This window comes from Opisthocomus hoazin, chromosome 7, assembly GCF_030867145.1.
Source record: "Opisthocomus hoazin isolate bOpiHoa1 chromosome 7, bOpiHoa1.hap1, whole genome shotgun sequence".
NCBI classification, from domain to species: Eukaryota; Metazoa; Chordata; class Aves; order Opisthocomiformes; family Opisthocomidae; genus Opisthocomus; species Opisthocomus hoazin.
Genome location: NC_134420.1, coordinates 55,523,234 through 55,543,745, shown reverse-complemented (window position 1 = coordinate 55,543,745; position 20,512 = coordinate 55,523,234). Strand labels below are relative to the sequence as shown.

General features: G+C 45.3%; 1 protein-coding gene across 1 annotated transcript; it reads right to left on the bottom strand.

Moving 5' to 3' along the window:
• Positions 1-8,396: 8,396 nt before the first annotated feature.
• On the bottom strand, positions 8,397-19,490 carry CALM1 (calmodulin 1). Its single transcript, XM_075426108.1, has 6 exons — positions 19,329-19,490; positions 16,452-16,482; positions 15,396-15,539; positions 13,191-13,297; positions 11,527-11,662; positions 8,397-11,299 (listed from the first exon to the last, which is right to left on the bottom strand). The coding sequence occupies exons 1-6, from the start codon at positions 19,329-19,331 to the stop codon at positions 11,271-11,273; spliced, it is 450 nt and encodes a 149-aa protein (XP_075282223.1). The 5' UTR covers positions 19,332-19,490; the 3' UTR covers positions 8,397-11,270.
• Between the last annotated feature and the right edge of the window lie 1,022 nt (positions 19,491-20,512).

The window sequence follows — 20,512 nt, the reverse complement described above, 5'->3', positions numbered from 1 at the left end:
GCCGGAGAGCTGTGGGTCGGCTCCGGGCCGGCCGCGCAGGATCCAACCTGCCGGCTGCTCCGCTCCCGTGGGCACAGGGAGGTTTCGGCTGGGCAGGAAGGAACCGGCTCCATGGCCAGCTTCCTTGTGAAGGGCAGTAAAAAGCAGCGATCGGGGATCTCACGCCAGCCTGTTGGCTCCAATAACGATATCAACAGTAACAACAACAAATCTCTTTTTCCAACCGGGCCCCATGGAGCAGGCAGAGCAGACTTTGAGGATGCAGTCGGAGCACGGTATGGGGCTCTCCCGGCCAGTTTACACAAGTAAACATACTCACACAGGGTAAAGTTACAAGCAGCCCTCCTCTGCCCGCTGCCAAGCAGGCGTCTGCTGGCAATAACTCGTTAACTTCCTGCAGGTCACGTATGAACCGACGAACCTGGGCTGGATGGCTCTGCACCATATTCCTTTTTCTGGACCGTTTGCCAAACTGTTCAAAATGAGGAAAGTGTTTGCATTCGATTTTGCCACTGAGTGTTAATTTGGGACCTGTTATTCCTTCTCCGTAGTCTCTATTTCACTAGTTTTAAAACTAGGGTGATGAAATAAAAAAATAGGGCTAGAGGCTAAAGAAAGGAACTAGAAAATATTGTACCGTATTTTAAACCATTCATAGCTGTTCCAGGTACATTTTCAAGCTCCCATCTGACAGGTTTCAGTCAAATAGTCCATATTCAAACTTAGTCCTGTGTAAGGCTTCAGTCCTAAACTGCAGTCTGCTAATATTTTAAAAGTTGAGGAGAACTGAATATGGGCAATAACTGGATAGAGAAAGCACCCTAAAAACCTGGGGGTTGGTAACATGGACTGCAGCACAGTAGACAAGGTCAGCTTTAAAGACTAGGCGGAAAGCCAAGCCACCACTAGAGTCACTGCGGGACTGGAAACACAACAGGATTGTGTCCCACTCCTCCCAAGTCACAGTCCCCTAAACCCCTGCTCAGCTGCTACCTAAAGGCTATGGTGTTGAAAATTGCTTTCTGAGTTCTTGGACATGCCTGCAAGCTCCTTGGCTTCAACGTTTACATCCAATGTAGCCCCTGCCAGCTTGGGATCTCTGCAGCAGGGTCCCAACTCTGCTTCCTGACAGCTGGGATGCACAGGCCTGGGCACCAGTCTTCCGTCTCCTGACAACTTCACTGTCCTGAACCCAGGACCGCTGGCGCAAAGATATGGGATGGAGTTTTCACCTGTCAGGGAGAGTAAGAGAGGAGACATACTTCCACTCGCGTGTTGTTTTCCTCTGCACCAAGTAGTACTCCCTTGTTCTGGGCAAGGTGGGAAGCTGTGCAGGGATGGAGAGAAGCTGTCCCCTGTCCCCTGTATCACAAAGGACAGCTTGACCACCACAGATGCCCCTGCCTGTGCAGCCCTTGCTGCAGGCAAGCTTGGAGACTGGCTTGGTAGAAGACACGGTCCCAGGGCCAACTACAGCGATGGCTGGTGACAGTGACCACGTGGTTCTCAGCTACTTGCCTGACAGGCAAGTGGGAACAGGCATGGTACTGGACAAAGCTTGTACAGGGGAACAGAGTTCTGTTGTCACCTCTGCATACTTTTTCCCAGTGTCCACATTAAACAGGTCCCTGCTGAGCACTCCCTGAATGGGTTCTTCCCCTCTAACCTGTGGAACGAGTCTGGGAGCTTAATACAGGCCGTGGCAGTTTCGCTTCTGCAGTAGGGCTGCTCTAATTTGTAGCAGGTTGCATTCCCAAGGCCATTTGCATGTTTCACCTTTTTGCATCTATTTTAGATCTTCCCTCAAACACTTCTGCCCCCACTCACCTCTCTTCTCTGCAGGGACCTCCTGGAGCTGGCTCTACAGAAATCTCTCACCATCCTTAGCAGAGCTCTTCTGTGCGAGTGCTTTGCTAAACACTCTTTTGTTCCTCCTTAAGTCCATCAGTCTGCTATTCCTGCCTTTGTTTATACCAGTAACACCTTTTTCTTTTTAAACCTTTTTTCTTTTTTATAGAGGGTATAATAAAAAATTAAACGAAACCACAAAACCTCATTTTGTAAAACTTGGTCTGACCTACATCTCCAGAATCAAAGAAATTCTGAGCTAATGATGAACCTGCCTTGTTCAGCTAATCCTGCCTAATTGCCAGAGTTCATGGGCACCGAGCTGGTAGAGCAGGAACAGAACATGATGATCGTAGCGTGATGCTTTTGCTGGTTTTCGTTGAAAAGAGTGATGGAGTTTTCGTATTTGGAAACATAAGCTTGGGATAAAATTTGCTGCAAGGTGATAAATTTGCAAAATGGGTCAAATCCCAGACTGACATATTTAACAGCAACCTGTTCACTCAGAAGTAAGTATACTCAATTCATTAGAAAATCTGCATGTAAAAAGACTTTGCCAATCGAGTAGAGTAAGACTGAAGAGATGAAATAAATTTCAAAACTAGCAGTCAATAGTGTGCAGCTAGCAATAGCCCTAAAAAAATGGTTCTGTTTTCTCACCACTTCAGCCATGTGACCTTAATGTCTACTCCAACTCTTATTGTATTAACTGCTCAAATTAATTTAATCTGGAATTTGGTCAAGACAATGCCTTACAAGTTGTAAATTGCTAAAAATACCTACGTTGCCATACAAGTAGATTCTATAACCTTTCGGTAATAGTTTAGGAGCTAAAGCTGCACGCGAGATTCAGTATTGCTTTAGTAACTAACAATCCACAAACAGATTAGTTTCTTACTTCATCCTTGAAGTAGTATCATCATTTGGCTGGCAGTATGAAGTCACTTCCATGTGGTGGACATCAATTGTTGGTAAGAATCTGTATTGTTCCCTACCCTGTTAAAATGAGAAGCACTAAACTACGTTCCATTATTTCACAGTAAGCAATGTACTGCAAAAGTCTGAAAAAAAAGTACCTAGCTATATATATTTTATTAGATTTTACTTTTTCATTTATACATATTCACTAATGGCAATAGCTTTGATATGAAGAAGCTTTTTGCCACATCAGAGAAGGAAGGTTATTTTTCCCCAGTTGGTAACTACCTACTGTATGGAAGCAGGTCTAATGTGTCTAAGTATAGAGTAATAAAATGGCATTATTATAACTATTGCTTCATAAAACTTCAAACTACCATAATAATTTAATATCAGTGCAATCAAACTTTATGTGAATTTCCCTGCAGGCATAGTTCTGCAATCGAGAGCTTCCTGCTTGTACTTCTTGTATGTGGGTATTCCTGCAGCAGTTTAGCAAACAGTAACTGATCTAATCTAAAGCTGCCTATTAACAGAATTGAGTTCAGTGAGGCGCTCTTTGTTGAATAGGTAAATTGTGGCTCACAAAGCCTAAGAAGAGGTGGAGATAAAGTTTGAAGGGTAGCGAGAGGGAGAGGAGAGTTCGTGGGAGAAGAGGGCTGGGAGAGATCTCAGCGTCTCGGGAGAGTCTGTCCCTGGTCTCACTTTCCTCGCTGTCTCTGCTTACACATATCCTGCACCACGTGGCTGAGCTGCCGGCTGTGGTTAAACCACAACAGCAGAGATGAAAAAGGGGCAAGGATCATGGGACAAGGAAACCTAGAAAAGTTTGAGAGGCACAAGCTTGGCCTGGTAAGAGTAGAGAACAAAATGGAGAGGAAGGGACCGGACAGGACAGGCAGAGGACGGGAGGTGTTGGGTCGTGGTTACAGTGGATGGGTGGAAGAGCCTAGGACCATTAAAGCACAATCTCCTGCAGAGCCCTGAACTGCTCCCACAGTCCCTGAATCCACCTTTCCTCTGCCAACCCGTGGGCAGAGCGCTCCCTCCCCATTTTGGGTTGGCTGAGGCAGCGGCAGAGCTTTGCTTGCTGTCCCTCTGCTACCTCGAGAGGTCAGGGTCCGTGCCAAACCCAACGGGAGCAGCTCGGATGATGACTCACATGGGTGTCACCGTGATGCCACATGACGGAGTTTCCTGTGCTGGGAGCGGAGTTCTGCTTTCACTCTCGCAGTAGTAAATTACAGGATTGAAACAGCAGTGAAAGTACGAAGTTACACCTCAAAGTTAGGAAGTGCCAGAATTGCTTTGCCCCTTTTATTCCCCTACTTCCCTTCCACTCCCCTGTTTTGGGGTCCTAGTATGAGATCACCATGTTTATTTCAGCTCATCCTCTTCCCTGGCACAAGGGGAGCTGCTCTGGGCGTGAATCAGCATGGTACAACGAAAGAAATGCTGCATAGTTGATCTCTTTCCTTGTGTTGCAAAAATTAGGCTATGCCTAGTGAGTGATATAGGGGCTGGAAGAAGAGCTGACTTGCTGGATGAGGCAGGCTATCACTGCCCTGGAAAACGAGCGCTTGTGGTCCTTGCCATGGAGTCCTTGCGTGGGGTGGGTCGATGGCTCAGACTCAGCTGCCTACAGGCGGTCGCTTCCTCTAAGCACGTAGGTCAGAAACTGCCTGACCCAGCAGCTTAGATTGATTTTTGGACATGAAGGACATTGTTACTGATGAGGTCTCTTTGTACCAGACATGAGGCATGATTATGATTCTGACAAATGAAAATGTCTGAGATTGAGCTCTCAGAAAATACTGCTTTGGACTGCAGTGACCGCACGTCACCTTCTTCTGTTCGATGAGAATAAAGCACGTCCTTACCTCACTGCCTATCCTAAAAAGAAAGCAGTATTTGTGAAGCACTGAGATACTTAAATGGAGTAGGAAAAATTCAAAACTAGTGATTCTGTCTTTGGAAGAATATCTGGCTAGTGGGTAGTGACTAGGGTATGGAATAATGCATTCAAAATGAGAGCTGCAATTAAATATTTAATACACTGATGCAAAGATGCTGTGCGCAGTATAGCATGAGACAAGACAGTGTCATCATGTTTTGCAATCACATTTGCAATAGGCCAAACTGGAGTTTCATGGATAATCTTAACTGGGTATTTTCTAAATCCTGAGTGCTTAGTTTTGTAGCCCTAAGACCATTCTTTTGCCATAATATTCTCCATATGTGCTAGTGTTTAATATAGAAAATAATAACCTGAGCTAGTGAAGAAATTACTTACCTTCCTCTACAAATTAATTTGATGGAAAATAAATCAGCAAGGCAATTTTCACACTTTAGCTATGCTTTCATAATTGTGCTGTAGAGCAAGGTATCTTCTTTGGTAGTGAAAAGATGTTTTACTTATTGACTTGATTTATTAATTGAATCTACTTGTCTTTAATTCAGCTATGTAGGGTGGACAACATGCACACTGATTAATTGTCAGTGCGTCTGGTGTATGTGTGTAGGAATTTTTACTTTATTATTATCCAAAGAAAAAAGTTATTAGAAAATAGATCAAATTTTATGTCAAAATCCTTCAGAAACTAGTTTTGATGATGTTGCACAGATTCCTAGGGACCTAAATACTACAGGTTAAAATATTTTACTTAACAAAAGCGACTCAGTAAAACCTATCTGAAATCATGGTGACATTTTGTCTCCTAACAGAACGTCTAGAGGAAATTATTCTTTTTAATATAGTTGTAAAGAAAGCTCAGAATAAGCAGAGCATGTTTGGCAAGTTCTGAACAACAGCAGGCTCACAACTAACTTTTCCGAGTTGTTTATTTTCAGGTAAACATAGAGTTAGCATGGGGGGCGTTGAGGAGCCGGCTGGGAAAAGCGGACAAACCGAGTGACAGCACCGCTGCTAGAAAAACGTAACGCCCAGGGAGCTCACAATCAAATATTTATAGCTTTATGGGCAACAAATACTCTGTGAGACAAGACTACAAAGCAGTCCCACGCTCAGGTATTCTTTTTGCTTGCACCCTATCCGTTTCTTTCACCATAGCCTCTTTCATAAAACTTACTATACTGTCAGCATCGTTACTGCCAACCCCACCGCAAGCCAGTTAAGTGGGGAATGCTAGTTAATGCCTTTTTATGGGTTTCTCAGTTGGTCCAGTTGGTTCCCATTCAAATACTGTGTTCATTTTAAATGCCGCAACTGGTAGGGCAAGTAGGACTTCTGTTCAACAATTTTTCACATACATCATATTTAGAGATCTACAAAAAAAGAAAGTATTCAGAAAACATTTTATTTTTAGGTGATCAGCCCAGTTTTTGTATTGTACTTCAACCGCTAATTATCTTAGGAGATGTTTTTGCCAGGAAAATGTTGCACTATGAGTAATTCTTTCAGTATTTCTGCAGATGCTGACTTCTGAGGCAACTGAAATGAAAATGGCTCTTTGGAGATCTGTACAAGATCTCCCAGTCAATGAAGTTTCTACGAAAGATCAGAACAAGAAGTCACCACATATGAGGCTGCGGTACTCATTGCCAGATCGAGCCAGCCTTGTCCAACACCCATAGGGATGCCGGAAAGGGCAACTTGCAGCCTCTGTATTCGGGTCTCTGGTGGCAATGCTGGGAGACCTGCTTCTTGTTTCTGCAACATCACTGTATGGTGCTGGTGTCACTCAGCATCTCAGACTCCACAGTGATCTGGGAGAAATTTAACCCCGTGCTGCAATACACTCCTTTTTTTTGTATTGAATCGGGGTTTTTCTCCCAGAGTTTAGTAGTTTGACAGCTGAAAGGGCTGTGCCACGCTATGAAGCGTGCTCTTGCCTTTGCAGAGCAAAGCACCACACTGGGAAGCACGAGAGGGTCCTTGTCAGCGCTACGGGAAGGACAGCACGATGAGCTGCTCTGTACTACTCTGCTCCTGGCTACCATCACCAGTAGGACAAAGAACACCACAAGCACTCGTTGATTGCTGGATATCAGCTGTGCTTAATCATCCATAGGACTGGAACAGATTCTCTTGGTGTCTACTTAAATCAGCAGCTCTGCCATTTATTGGGATATTTGGCCACTTCAGATCAAAAACAGATTTATTAATATAAAACTTAAAAGAAATTATCAACTATTACAAATATCCTCTGAATGTTTCCCTTGGATACTCACTGATAGATGTTCTTAGAAAATAAAAAAATGTGTAAGTACTTGGGCCTTCATACAAGTCTTCCATAGCAAGTAACATCAAGAATCTTCAGAACTCTAGATCCATACACAATTCATCATCTAATTCATTACTTCAAAATCTTGTATTTGGATTTAAAGAAACCCTCTTAATATTTTTGAATTGCAGTGCTGTTATGTAAAAATCCCCACAAAACTTTACATGTGTTTGTCTTACTGATTTTAAAGGTCCATCTGCTCTCTTTGCAAGTATACAGTTTGCTTTATAAATGTTGGTCAGGAGAAACACAGCATCAGCCTTCACTGCCGATCTTCACTTGATGGCTAGGTGTCTGTGGTCAGAAGACATGCTGTAGTCCTGCCACAGTCCTTTCTGTCAGATTTCACTCAGTCATTAAATTTTAAAAAGAAACTAAAAACCCGCACCAAACAAAAGAAAACCCACAAACCCGAATTGGATTGCAGTAAAACAAGTGTTCGAGTTAGTTTTACGGTAGGGGAAAAGCAAGCTGTATTAAAAGACCGTGTTTTTAGTTTAGGACGGCATCACCCAGGAACAAGGACCAGCATTCCCATCACACGCGTACCGCAACGCAGTGATCAAGATACAGCCTCGTCCCCCTCCCCACTCACCTGGACAAGGTGTAGGGGCTGGTGGCTGCAGCACTGCACGCTGCCCACAGATCAGACCCACGCGTGCATTCAATGCATCAATAAGGTGTAGGGCAATTTCTTGATCAGTATTTGACAGCATCTGGGCTTCTGATGCTGTACAAGCATGACAAACGGCTAGGGCCTAAGAGTCTTCTACCACAAGTAAACCCCCTCCCTTCACCCCACCCCACCCCACAAACAAATGCTCCATACCTGGAGACGTTTCAGTGCCTGAATTATTAATAAAATAAGCATGATAATGAATAATCTATGTTAAGCATTTTCTTACCCTTTATTTTTTCATTATGATCAGAAGAGGAATATGATTAACAGCAGTTTAAACTTTAGCAGTACAATTTCAGTATTAAATATAAAACTACACTGCAAGTTGACGTATTTTAAAAATGGTTATGTATACTCTAGCCTTAAATTTATGTATCAAATACAAGTAACTCAATTGTTTCTTGCCTTGACAATTAACATATCTAACAAATTTCAACAAGCCAGACATCCATCTTTTCCATTAAAAAAAATAAGCAAACACACCAACTCTTATTCATAGCAAGGGGGTGTAAAGATTCAACACTTTCCTGAGTGTTGTGCAAAGAATAACAGGTTTGAGAAAGTCAGTTAAATAAGTGTAATGATAAACCTAAAGCTAAGCTGGAGGACCTTTTGATTAACTTCATATTTCATATATTACTTGCATCAGTTGAGAGCAACATGAGTTACAGAACTTCCATGAAAACAAGCCACTTACAAGCAGGTGGTTAAGCTTGATCAGTTTATTAAAAGGATTATATGACACGGTTGCCTGCAATAGCAGGGGACTGGATCTGATGACCCAGGAAGTTCTTTCCAGTCCCACGTTTCCAAGCCATGCACCAAGTGTATCCAGCCCACACTTTCACATTTGGAAAAAGCCAAAGCCACACACACACACTCACAGGAAAGAAAAAAAAAAACTTAAAAAAGTCCTTGATGACACCATTTCATTTCTCTAGATATTCACTACGCAGAAGGGAACAGAGCTAAAGTCCTGTACAGAGGATACATTTACTCGAGGTTGATGTGGTACTGAAGTCAGTTAATAATTAGATACCTCCAGGCAGATTCAGTTACAGGGCATACCAACACTGCACACTGCCAGACAATTTCTAATCAAGCCAAGAACCTCTTGCAGGAACGAGGTCTCTTTGCTAGCAAGCACAGAGCACACTGAATAAGCTAAAAGCAGCTGTTCTTAAATGAACTACCCTACCAACCGTGAGTGAATGACAGATAGATGGTAAGAAGCATTTACCTACTAGACAAGATCTCTCTGCACACTCGGGCAGAAGAAGTAATTAGTTCAGAGCAGCAACCATTGCTTCTACCTTGCCCGTCTCTTGAGTACGTTCTCTTTAAAAGCTGGTCTACAGAATCAGTGCAGCCTCTCTCAAGCACTACCAAAGTAGCAGTTTGCAGCTGCCATGCAAGACTCTACTTTGAAATGGTAGTTAGACATTCCCATCATCGTGGCCAGTTTGCTAAGACAGCATACGCAGCCACAGCAAAGAGCCTTTGCAACAACTAGAGATCTAAACAATTGCCTACATTCAGCCCATCTAACCTTTAGGCACTTGGTTAAGGTGTCTGGGTCCCTAGTCACCCAGAACTCCCCCCACCCCCCAAGAAAAAAATAAAATAACAGAAAAAAAACCCAAAACCCACCACTGAAGGCAGATAGTCTTAATTGCCTTCTGGAGGTTTCTTGACCCCCACTGAGCAAAGCTGCATTTCAAGCAACCAAGTTCTTGACACAGGCACCTCAGTTAGACAGGATGAATGGAGACTCAAATCTCTCAAGAGATAGTATCAATTCTCTCCAAAACCAAAGGCAATTAAGCAATTAAGGTTTGCAACTCCAGTTACGTTTGGAAACAAACTTACAGTCAAGTAATGAAGCTGTAGTCCCTCCCTCCCAAGCATAAAAGCCTTCCACATGGAGGCTCTGCTAGTTGAAGAAAAAAAAAAAAAAAAGGCATTCTTCTTTCAAACAAAGAAGAGTGGACACTGGCTGCTTTGCCACTCACTCATGGGGAAGCTGAAGGATCAGAGAACACTTACTTAGAGACCTGGAATGACTAAGCACTGCTAGTGCATGCAAAGCAGAAGTAACAAGATGTTTTTTAAATTAACCCTAGTCCTCTTCTCCACCCCACAAAATTCATGCAAGTGTTTGAGAAGATAGTCAAGACTTAATAGCCCCACTTTCCAAAAAGGCTTTTTTTTTTTTTTAACATTTTGTAAAAGAAATGTCCTTTTGTTTCCTTTCTGTGGGTAGAGAAATGCATTTTTGGCATGTTTGAGAATCATAGATATCTATGAAGTCCATGCTGTTTAAATTCTCCAACTAGTTTCTATAACCTGTCAAAAAAACATAAGTAACCTATACATGTTTCCCCAGTATTGACATGCATGCTCAGAGCTCTCCACTTTAGTGAAATGAGGTGTTACTTCTGTGCTGATAGTTGACGAGTCAGCATTACACCACTTTGAGACCAACTAAATTAACATTGTCGTAATATGAAAGGCAAGCACAAGTTCATTTATTTATAGCAAAGGTCTTGGGTTACAGGAGGTCAGTTCTTGCCATCTTGAAAAGATAGGGGATAACTTATTGCATACATGTGCATTATAATTTAGCAGCAAGTCATTCATAGAAACACTTCCCTCCTACTGCTTTTTTGGTTTATCTCAATTATATATATATTTTAGCTTTACAAAGCATTTAACACCACCTTTAAGTTAATGGTCTTTTATTGGAAAAAAAGACTAGCATTTACAACTTGGAATGGACATAAATTGTAATATCTTGAACAGCGATGTTGATAGTTGTGCTGAAGTCCACAGGCTACTCCGCCAGCTCCAAGTCATGGTACAGAAGGTTTTAAAAATATGAGAGTCCAAAGATGCTCCCTTGGTGAAGATTTCTTTTAAAAATTTTGTGAACGGTAACAGCCCGACACCCGTTTCACTATAGTGCAATGCAGACAATGTTAAACCAGTATTTTAACACAGACATGCCATCCATAGTTAAGATCATCGTATTTTTGGAGCACACTGCTACGTACAGGAGAACCATTCCACCTTTAGGGCATTTTCTCTAAGTTTTGCATCCTTCAACCATTTTGCTGCATACCATCCTGAGGTATAAACCAATTTTAAAGTAAACCAGCTATGACAATTTATACTACAAATTGAACTAGAATCCACTGTTGAACAAAAGAGTGGATCTTTTAGGTTGTTTTTTTCCTTTTAATACAAATGTCTGTGCTCAATTGTCAAGCTGCATGCATGAAAAACTGGCCAGCCCAAACAGTGTAATAGTCATTAGCAAATGGAACTTTTGAGTTCACCAAGTGCTTCCTTTTTTTATTTTCAAGGTAGTACAATTATTTATATCGTAAAACTGATGTTTAACTTTATCTTTTGGGGACAGGACCACCAACCATTACATGCAGTTTGTGGACAGAAGGTATTTTGACATTCAGTTTTGCTATACAGAAACAGAATGAATAAATGAACATTTTTTTTGCAAGAGGTAAGTAAAAGATTCAATTTGATTCTTCTAGAGGAAAAGAGGTGTAAAGGAGGTCTCTTCACTTTGCAGTCATCATCTGTACGAATTCTGAAAAGATAAAAAGTCAGTGATTTACCGTCTTCAGACAACTTCAACTGCTAAATCTTAAACACATTTGGCATAGAACAGGGCCCCTTCACTGCATCTAAGTTTTTGTCCACAGAAGTGTACAACCAAATAAGCTGGTGTCTCAAATACCAGAAATTAATGCCCTATGCAGCTGGCTTTCCCTCAATCCGAGTAATGGTTTTGAGTCAAGGCAAGCATCCTTTTACCTTCATAGTTGACTTGTCCGTCCCCATCAATGTCTGCTTCTCTGATCATTTCGTCTACTTCTTCATCTGTTAGCTTTTCTCCTAAGTTTGTCATAACATGACGTAGTTCTGCTGCACTGATATAGCCATTGCCATCCTGTGAGGAAACAGTTGCACAAGATCACAATTAACAATCCTGACACTGATTGAGTCTGAAACTACATCTAGATTTCCAGTAACTGCTTCTGAACTAGCCTTACAGCACTTGGGACAGACATGCAGACCTAGCGCACTGTATAACCCTACAGTATGTACTAGTCTGCTGCCTGCAAAGCATGCATGCCACTGTATTCTTCTATACAATTATTGTACTGTACGAGTAACTGCATGCCAGATTTGTAGCTGTGACAAGGTATTTTTAATGCTTTTAAAGAGCTTTCAAAAATAAACCCAGAAACAAAATGGTTTTTGTTTAGTCTCTGCTGCCTAAGCACAGCAAGAAAAAAGGATCAATTTCCCCACTAGCAAGAATAAAGTCAGCTTTCTCTTCTGTGTAATACTACCTCTAATAACCAGACTGCAGGTGGCTAGATTAGGTTTCTTGGATAAGATGATATAGAACAAACCTTCAAAGAAAGCATTTAAATTCTACTCCTAAAGAACTGTGAACAGCTTCCCAGTTAAAAAAAAAAAAAAAGAAAAGAGAGATACAGTAACACTTCTAAGTCAGTGTTCCCATTGGTAATATCCAAACCTAAAGCTCATCCCTAGCCATTTCAGAAACTTTCCTCTTCTGTCTACAGGAAGAATATGCTAGCTGAGAGCGGGAGTACATACAACCATCACCAGTACATAAGCTACCCCAGTGGCTTTAAACACAAATCTAGTCTGCAGATATAATCCCATAGGGTAGGTGAAGTAATAACCAAACAATCAAACACTTCCTCTAGCACATTTTCCAGCTAAGTACTAGAAACTGCCACTTTTTTTTTTCCATAAAAAGGAGAAGTAGCAAGGCCTTCTTCCACACATGCATGTGCATCAACTTAGCAGCCGCACCAGCCACCGCTCAACAAAATCCTCTTGTAGCACTTGCCATATCCAAGCAATCCAAAGAGGGGAACCCCTGTTCTAGAAATAATTGACCTTCACCATATACGCCCAGGTAGCCCTAAAGACGACGGATGGAGTTTAGCTCTTAACGGTTCCCTAAAGTAGCCTCAAAGTCCACATCTTGAAAACAAAACATGCATTATTTCATGTCCTCTAAATCCTGATGACGTCATCTTTGCTTCAAAAGCTTCCATATTGCGCATCCATGCAAACATTTGTCCATCCTCTCAAGTCACAAGGTACAGAAAAACTCCACCCGTCCACCACACCCACTCAAAAAACCCCAGAAAACAACCATCCTACAAGCATCAAGTTCTGCCCATCTTTGCTCCTAAGGGAAAACAGAAAGTCTTCCTCATGGACGAGCCCAAAGCTTAGATCTGCTGCACACAGCAGGCAGAACTTTGCTGCAACAGTCCTGGTTCTGTTTCCAGAACAGTCCCTGCTTGCTTTGTTTTCAATTCATCTGCTTCTATTAGAGGACTTTTTTCCTTCTAAACAAGAGAGAAAACACTGAGGAAAAAATGGACACCGTTACTGCTTCTAGAGAATATTTCCACTTTTATTAATACCTTGTCAAAGACTCGGAATGCCTCACGGATTTCTTCCTCGCTGTCTGTGTCCTTCATTTTTCTGGCCATCATGGTTAAAAATTCAGGGAAGTCGATAGTGCCATTGCCTTAATGAAAAGAAACTTCCAAAAATTAAACTTCCATACTTTTCTATATACAAAAAAAAGAAATTAACTGACATTTAATTTAGCCAGGGATAAGACTGACAGATCCTCTGTAAACCATTCTTACAGAATAGCTGGTTCTTCTCCCTCAATTGCTACCACTGCCTTTTTTGCTATTACAATGCTCAGTAGCCACTGCAGTGTTTCAGCACAACGAAATCAACTGTTGCCTTCTCTCCAGGTCAAGCCATGCTGTTTGCCACCCGAGCTGCACGTAAAATGTTCGTCTAATGCTCCAGGGTTAACCAATACTAAGACTTATCTCTACTTCAAATCAGTCCCCAAAATTAATCTTTCAGTTTCTTTAGAATCTCCCAATTGCTATGGGAGATTCCAGAAGGAAATGTATCATAAAGCTGGGACTACAAATCCAGGATATCTAAGATTTGAGAAAATTGCACTTCGCTAAGCTGCTCATAAATACTTAGTACTTGTTAAAAATCAACTTCCTTATCAGCATATGTTGTACACCACAAAAGTAATGCACCATTTTAAACGGCAACAAGGATTTGCAAATTCCAGTGACATGTGAAAAGCTGCCATCATTTGGTATTTCTGATAAGCTTTGCAGTAGGTGTTCTTACAGGTTACTTCACTGCAAAACTGAAAATCCCTGGTAACATCCAGGCCTCAGGCCTAACATTTTGAAGTTCTTCATTCAAAGTAAGGATTCAAACTTCAGGCTGCTCAAAGCTATGAAAAAAGTGGTACGGTGAAGAAACAAAGTTATTTAAAACAACAGAAACTTAATTTGTATAGCCAGCATTCAGCCCTACAGGCCAAAAGACCCCACGTTAAATAGTTCACTGTGCAGCTAAGATCTACCCATTGCTTGGGGGAAACATACAAACTCATTGGGTAAATACAGCAAAGAATCTAAATAAATACAGTTAAAAAAACCTTTGCAGCTTAGGGATTCCACATTGAGACATACACAGCTATTTATCATCACGGTCAGCCTTACCTACCAGCTAAATCTGAACACAGGTCTTGTAATCAGCTTTGAAAAATCCTCAATGAACATGTAGAGTAACGACGAAGCATTCTGCCATAAACCAAGTTTAAACAGATGGGCAGGCATACTTATCTGAAGTCCTCAGTCTCATTTTTAATCTATCAAGGCAGCACTTGTGAACTGCAGCCCAGAGAAGCCACTATACTCAAGCTCCACGTAGCACTGCAAACCCCAAAGTTTTTTAGTATCTGCATCCAAGAGTGTGCAATTAAGATCAACTTGCACTTTTACAAAAGTAGTTGTAATTAACGTAGCCTGATAATCAGATAATCTGTACTTTTGCCAATAGACTTTCTCTCTTCTTTTGCAGAGATATTAGAGAAAAATTACTATTGCAACCAACATACAAGATCAACGACTTGACATGACTGAGCAGGGGAAAGCATTATTCCTTTTTATAGCTGCTAGCCTATCTGAAGTCTCAGAAACAAAACGTGCAGTTACCCTTTCTAGCATCCATTTAAAATAATTCTGATAGACTTCATACAGGAAGGTTTTTCTGCTTTTGCCTCCAGTCCCTCCCCCCTATCTATTAGTGATCTAATACGCTACATTGCATTGTACAGTCTCTCCCCATTGTGTTTTCAGTTCTTGGAAATTCAGCACTACTCCATTCCTACCACATTTTTGGCCTTAAGACAAAACCACAGACATTAGTATAGCTATTAAGGGCTGACGAAACATGTATAGAAAAGCCGGGTGGAAACACAGGTTAACGGCAGGTCAGGGCAAGTCAGATAGCAATAGGAAGCCTGTGACCCATGAAATATTAAAGGCAAACAGTGTAACTTTGCCTCTGCCCATCTCCTTTTTTAGATCCTCACTAATACTGCCAGCATCTTTGACTGCTGTGCAGAAAGTAATCAAAAAATGACATCCCTTTGAGTTTAGATTCTATTGAGTGTTTTGAAACTGGTTCAAGAGATCAATGTCACAGCATGTTCTCTACGCAGTCCAAACCCAGGCATGGAGGTCATACATACTTAAGACTATCACGGCTCTAGTAACTACCTTTCCAACACTTACCATCAGCATCTACCTCGTTGATCATATCCTGCAATTCTGCTTCTGTTGGATTTTGACCCAATGACCTCATGACAGTTCCCAGTTCTTTTGTTGTGATAGTACCATCACCATCTTTGTCAAATAGGGAAAAGGCTTCCTTGAATTCTAGAGGCAGAAACAGTTCCAGTGTTTAGTAGTATCACCAGCAGGAGAAACTGCATACTAAAAATGTACTCCACCAACAATGCCTGGTACAATTTTAAGAAACATTTTATCTAACTGTCCATGTACTGAGAGAATTAACACTCTCAAATATTAATAAAAAACTTACTTACAGTACCAACACATAATTTGCATAGTATATTCAAACGTGTTTCATGTGGCTGTTACCTGCATTACAACTCTGTAATGCATTTCAACATCATCTTACTTAAGGCACAGTTGCATCATAAACAGCAGCTGCCTGAGACAAGTGAAGGGACCCAGGGTTCCCTTCCCCATTAACAGACTTTCAGGAACAGTAAGTGTTGTCATTTACCACTTATTTTTAAGGCAGCAGACAGTAAGAACTGATGTCAGCCCCAAGTGGGTGACTGGTCTCCAGAAGGTCAAATAATGCTCCTTCTCCTAACCAGTTTGAATGACAGACACTGTTAGAAGTTATTTAAAAGACACTGGCTTATATTAACATGTAATAAATCCATCTTATGTTTATTTGTTGCATTTCATTTCATATTTATCTTCACCTTATTACAAATAAAAGAGTACCTAGGTCTACTTTAACTCCATGAAGTTCACTTGAGTCTAGCGATCGTTTCTGTTTGCAAGAAATCTAGAAGAACTTGGCTCAAGTCTGAAAGTCTAAAAAAAATCATTATCTGCAGTCCAAGGAACAAGCAGTCTAAACTGAGAGGCAATGGACCAGTAACCTTCGTGAAATTGCAAGCGCTTTTTAAAACAGTATTCGCACAGATTTGAAATTGTGACATTTTTCTCCATTATGTTTGAGATAATTGATTTTCTTCTCATCACAAGGAATTAGCAAAAAAAATAATTATTTCTCATCAAGACACTTACCAGCAATCTGTTCTTCAGTCAGCTGATCAGCCTACACAAAGAATAGAACATTTTAGAATACTGTTTACCACTAGCTATGTCAAGCCACAAGACACTTTCTTTAGATTTCAGTAGTGATTCATCATTACTTTTCCAAAGCCACTTTCAATTCCTGGAATTCTGCTTCTGCATGGAGATTCCACTCACCTACACCATGCAGCTGTTTCTAAAAGCACATAAGCTAACTTGTTTTGAAACCGCATATGAAGATCCAGACACCCTTCAACTTGGAGAATCCGATCTGGTCAAGGGAAGGACGCCGGGCAGACTCCTCGCAATGGCTGAGAGGGGCATGAAATCCTTAACGACATGTGTCTGGGGTTCCACATCACACCAGATGTCAATTCCAGCAGTACATGGACCCTAATACTGCATGGGAGTATTTGCCCATTTGTGGGCTAACGACAAGCGTGCCACCTAGTGATCCAACACCACTGACGCCCGCCCTCCCCCACCACACTGCATCAAGCATTAGCCTACCCTGAGCTTAACGGAAAGGACTGTGCGGTGACACCAGGAGGAATTATTACTCGGTGTTACAGAGATTTTTGCCATCTCTGGCAAAGAAAATGCCAGTTTTCAAGCCTCACATCATTTTTCCATTCAGACAAGCAGTTTGCAGTGCCCGACACTAACATGCGGGTTGTTTTACACGTCATTTTAAGTGGCAAGATTCAAAATGCCTGCTTGTGTGACCTTCTGCACATCCAGAGGCCGCTGCCGCATCCAAGGTATACAGCTCAGCGGGCAATCAAATGGGCCTTCCCAGAGCTTAACTGTGCTAGCCACATCCTTCCAGAAGCCTCTCCCTTCCGCATGGATAGAGCATCACAAAAAGCTCTGCTGTTTGCACTCCAAGGAGCTAGCCAGCTCTTTACAAAAAAATACGCATTTTGCTAGCAATTAAAGAAAAAACCTGGATTATACATGCTTGGTCACAGGTACTGGAGAATACAAGGTACTAATGCCTTTTACACTCATTTTACTGGACAGCTTTTACTAACAGAACAGAGTATTTTGTAAGTCAGAAAGCCGGCATCTTGCAACCCTTTTGCCCTAAAATACTGTTATTCAAGTATAAAACCACTTGACTGCAGTAAAAAGCAACAAATACAATGGAGAATTAACAGGCTATACAATCTGTTAGGCTCTTGCACAGGGGAACAGGGTAGGGTGAAAGCCTGCTGTATATGTTAAGTGACATACACAGATTTCGCCTGTAAATGGGTGTTGGGGTGGGGTTTTTTTATGTTTTAATGTCTGTATGTAATGATTAAACAACTCCCCATATGCACAGTGGGTTGAGGGGCAAACACAGTGTAAATGCTGACAGTTAAAGACAGAGTTCAAATGTAATAAATCCTCCTTAGTAACAGCAGAAAACTTGCATTCAAAATCCGGTTTGACCTTCCATGCTCGCTGCGATTTTCCAGAAAACGCGAGGTTTTACTTGAAAGATTATCTAAGGAATTTACATAACCGCCTCCGTGCCCTGCAGAGCAGCAAGCAGAGCCACACCTTGGCAGCAGCCTCCAGACCACCGCCCCGCCAGCCGGGGCTCGACGGGTGGTCCTCTAAACCGGATTTCCAATTAAAAACAAAACAAAACAAAAAAAACACCCCGAACAAAAACCATAACGCTGCGATGCCCGACGGGGACCGTCCCGGGGTTCCCCTCCCGGGTGCGGGACAAAGGTGCGGGGCTGGAGCCGCCTCCCCGCCCCGTCCCGCCGGGAAGGGGAGATGGAGAGGCACCGCCGAGGAAAGAACGCCCAGGCGGCCAAAACGCGGTGAGACGCTCGGCCTGCCGTTGCTCCGCCGCTCTCGTAGGAAGCGAAAACACCCCGGGGAAACCCCAGCCCTTCCTCCTGCCCTCTTCCGCGGGGAGCCCGGGCCGGGGGGAGGCGAGCCGCCCCCGGAGCCCGCCCGCCGTGTGCTCCGTCGGCCAGGCGTTCCGGGCGGGGGGCTCGCCCAGCGCAACAGGCGCCCGCCCTTCCCCGCCGTCAGCCGCCCGCTGCTGCAGTGCGGCCCCGCTTCCCCTCCCTCCCCCGCCGCGTCCTCAGCCCGCGGCCAGCCCGCCCCAGCCCCTTCCCTCCTCTCCCTTCCCCCGGCGGGGGGGCGGCGGCGGCTCTTCCCCCGCAGCCCCCGGGGGAGCGGGAAGGCTGCGGCCCCCCGCCCCGAGCCCCCCGGGCGGGCGCTGGGCCGCTTCCAACGCACTGCGCCCCGGTCCCCCACAGCCGGGGGTGCGCGGGGGCCGGGGAGGAAGAGGAGGAGACATGATGTAATGCAGGCGGCGATGGGCTTCGCCGCGGCGCTGCGTTTTTTTAGGGGATGGGGGGGGGGAGCAGTAGCTGCAGCGCGGTGCCCTCCCCCCCCGCTCCCTGCGCAGTGCAGCTGGTGCCGGAGCCAAGCGGGATCCGCGCCCCGCCCGGCACGGCCCCCACCCCGCAGCGCGCCCTGCCCGGCGGGAGGACCGCGGCCCCGGGGAGACGCGCCCGGCCCTTTCCGGAGGGGAGCGAGCGCCGCATGCGGGGGAAGGCGAGGCGGGGCGGCGGCGGGAGGGCGCGGGGCCGGGGCGCCCACACGGCAGGCCCCGGGGACAGGGGGCGGAAGAGGAAGGGCCGCGGCTCCGCGGACATCCCGCGCAGCGCAAGGGTGGGGGAGGCGTCCGCAACCGCCAGCCCGCGCGCCCCGCGGGGATCCGGGCGGGAAGGGCTGCGGCCTCCCCCCCGTACTCCCCCGGGGAGAGGCGACCGACCCGACCGTCCCCAGCGAGCCACCCCCCACGGCAGCCCGGGCACCCCGCGCCGCGGTCGGTCGGCCGGCCGAGCTACCTACCATGGCGCGGCAGCGACGGGCCCGGCGGCGGCTGCAGGAACTGCGCGACCACGAGCGGCGGCGGCGGCAGCTGACTCCTGCCTGGCGCGGCTCCGAGAAGTGCTGGGGGTGGGAGCCTGCGCCGCCCCGCTATATATGTAGGGCTGTATCCCTCCGCCGGAGCGGGGCCTTTTTCTCTCCTCCCCGGCGCGGTATGTGTGAGGGTGACTGCGGCGAGCGGCCCCGCCCCTCCGCCGCCCAGCCCCGCCCCTCCCCCCAGCCCTGCGTCCCCAGAGGCGCGGCCGGCGGCCGCCCGCCCGCAGCGGGGAGCGGGGCTGCGGCGGGCTTCAGGCCCGGGTGCCCCAGCCGCGGGTACCCCCCGCCTTTCTTCCCCTTCCCCTGTCTCCTCGCCCCCTGAGATAAGAGCGAGGCAGGGGCAGGCGGGTGAGCAGCCCCCTCCCCGGCCCGAGGGAGAGGCCCCGCTCCCGGGCCGCGGCAGTGGCCGTTTTCCGGCGAGCGCTGGTGCCGGCGGGGCCCGCGGGAAGCTGCCCGCTGCGGGGCTGTGTCACCGCCGGGACCCCGCCGGCCCGGCCCCGCGTCGAGGCCTGTCGCCACCTCCCTGTCGCTCCCGAGGCTGGGACTCCTGGGGCTGAGGGGGCTCTCGGCAGCCTCCCCGCTGGCCGTGCGGGGCCTGCGCTGCCCCGGGAGCCCGGCGCGGCACCTGGGAGAGGAGGATGGTGCGGGGCGGGGTGTTAATAAAGCACTTTCTTCGGGGAAATCTGAACGGCGAGGGGGCCGAGGCTGTAAAGCTGCAGCGAGCACAGCTGCCTCTTTGTTTTTTAGTCGCAGGGCTTTTTGTCAAGCACCAAAATCTAGGTGGTGGCAAAATTCAATCCAAAATCAGATGGTCTACAAATGACGTGTCACTTCAGCCCCTTCTTAGCAGAGCGGCTGTAGCCTCCAAGGGAGAGGCAGCAGAAGCATGGCGTGATGTCAAATGCTTTCTTCATTTCTCCTCTGTCTGCTCTGGGTTGGAGGATTTTGTCCACCAACTGGTAATAATCCAGGTAAATACCGTAGCATTCACACCGCACCTCCTTTAATAGGTACGGAAGCACAAACGTGGACCCACAGTGGAATCAAGGGTTTTGGTTCCGTTCATGGCGGGTACCTTTAGATTTGGAGCTTGCTTCTAGTTCAAGACA

Excerpts from the sequence above, each read along its gene's own strand:
- CALM1 (XM_075426108.1), bottom strand. Across the intron at positions 15,540-16,451 it reads GACTGAAGAACAGATTGCTG|AATTCAAGGAAGCCTTTTCC; the intron begins GTAAGTGTCTTG and ends TTCTGCCTCTAG. Across the intron at positions 11,663-13,190 it reads CATTCCGAGTCTTTGACAAG|GATGGCAATGGCTATATCAG; the intron begins GTATTAATAAAA and ends GTTTCCTCACAG.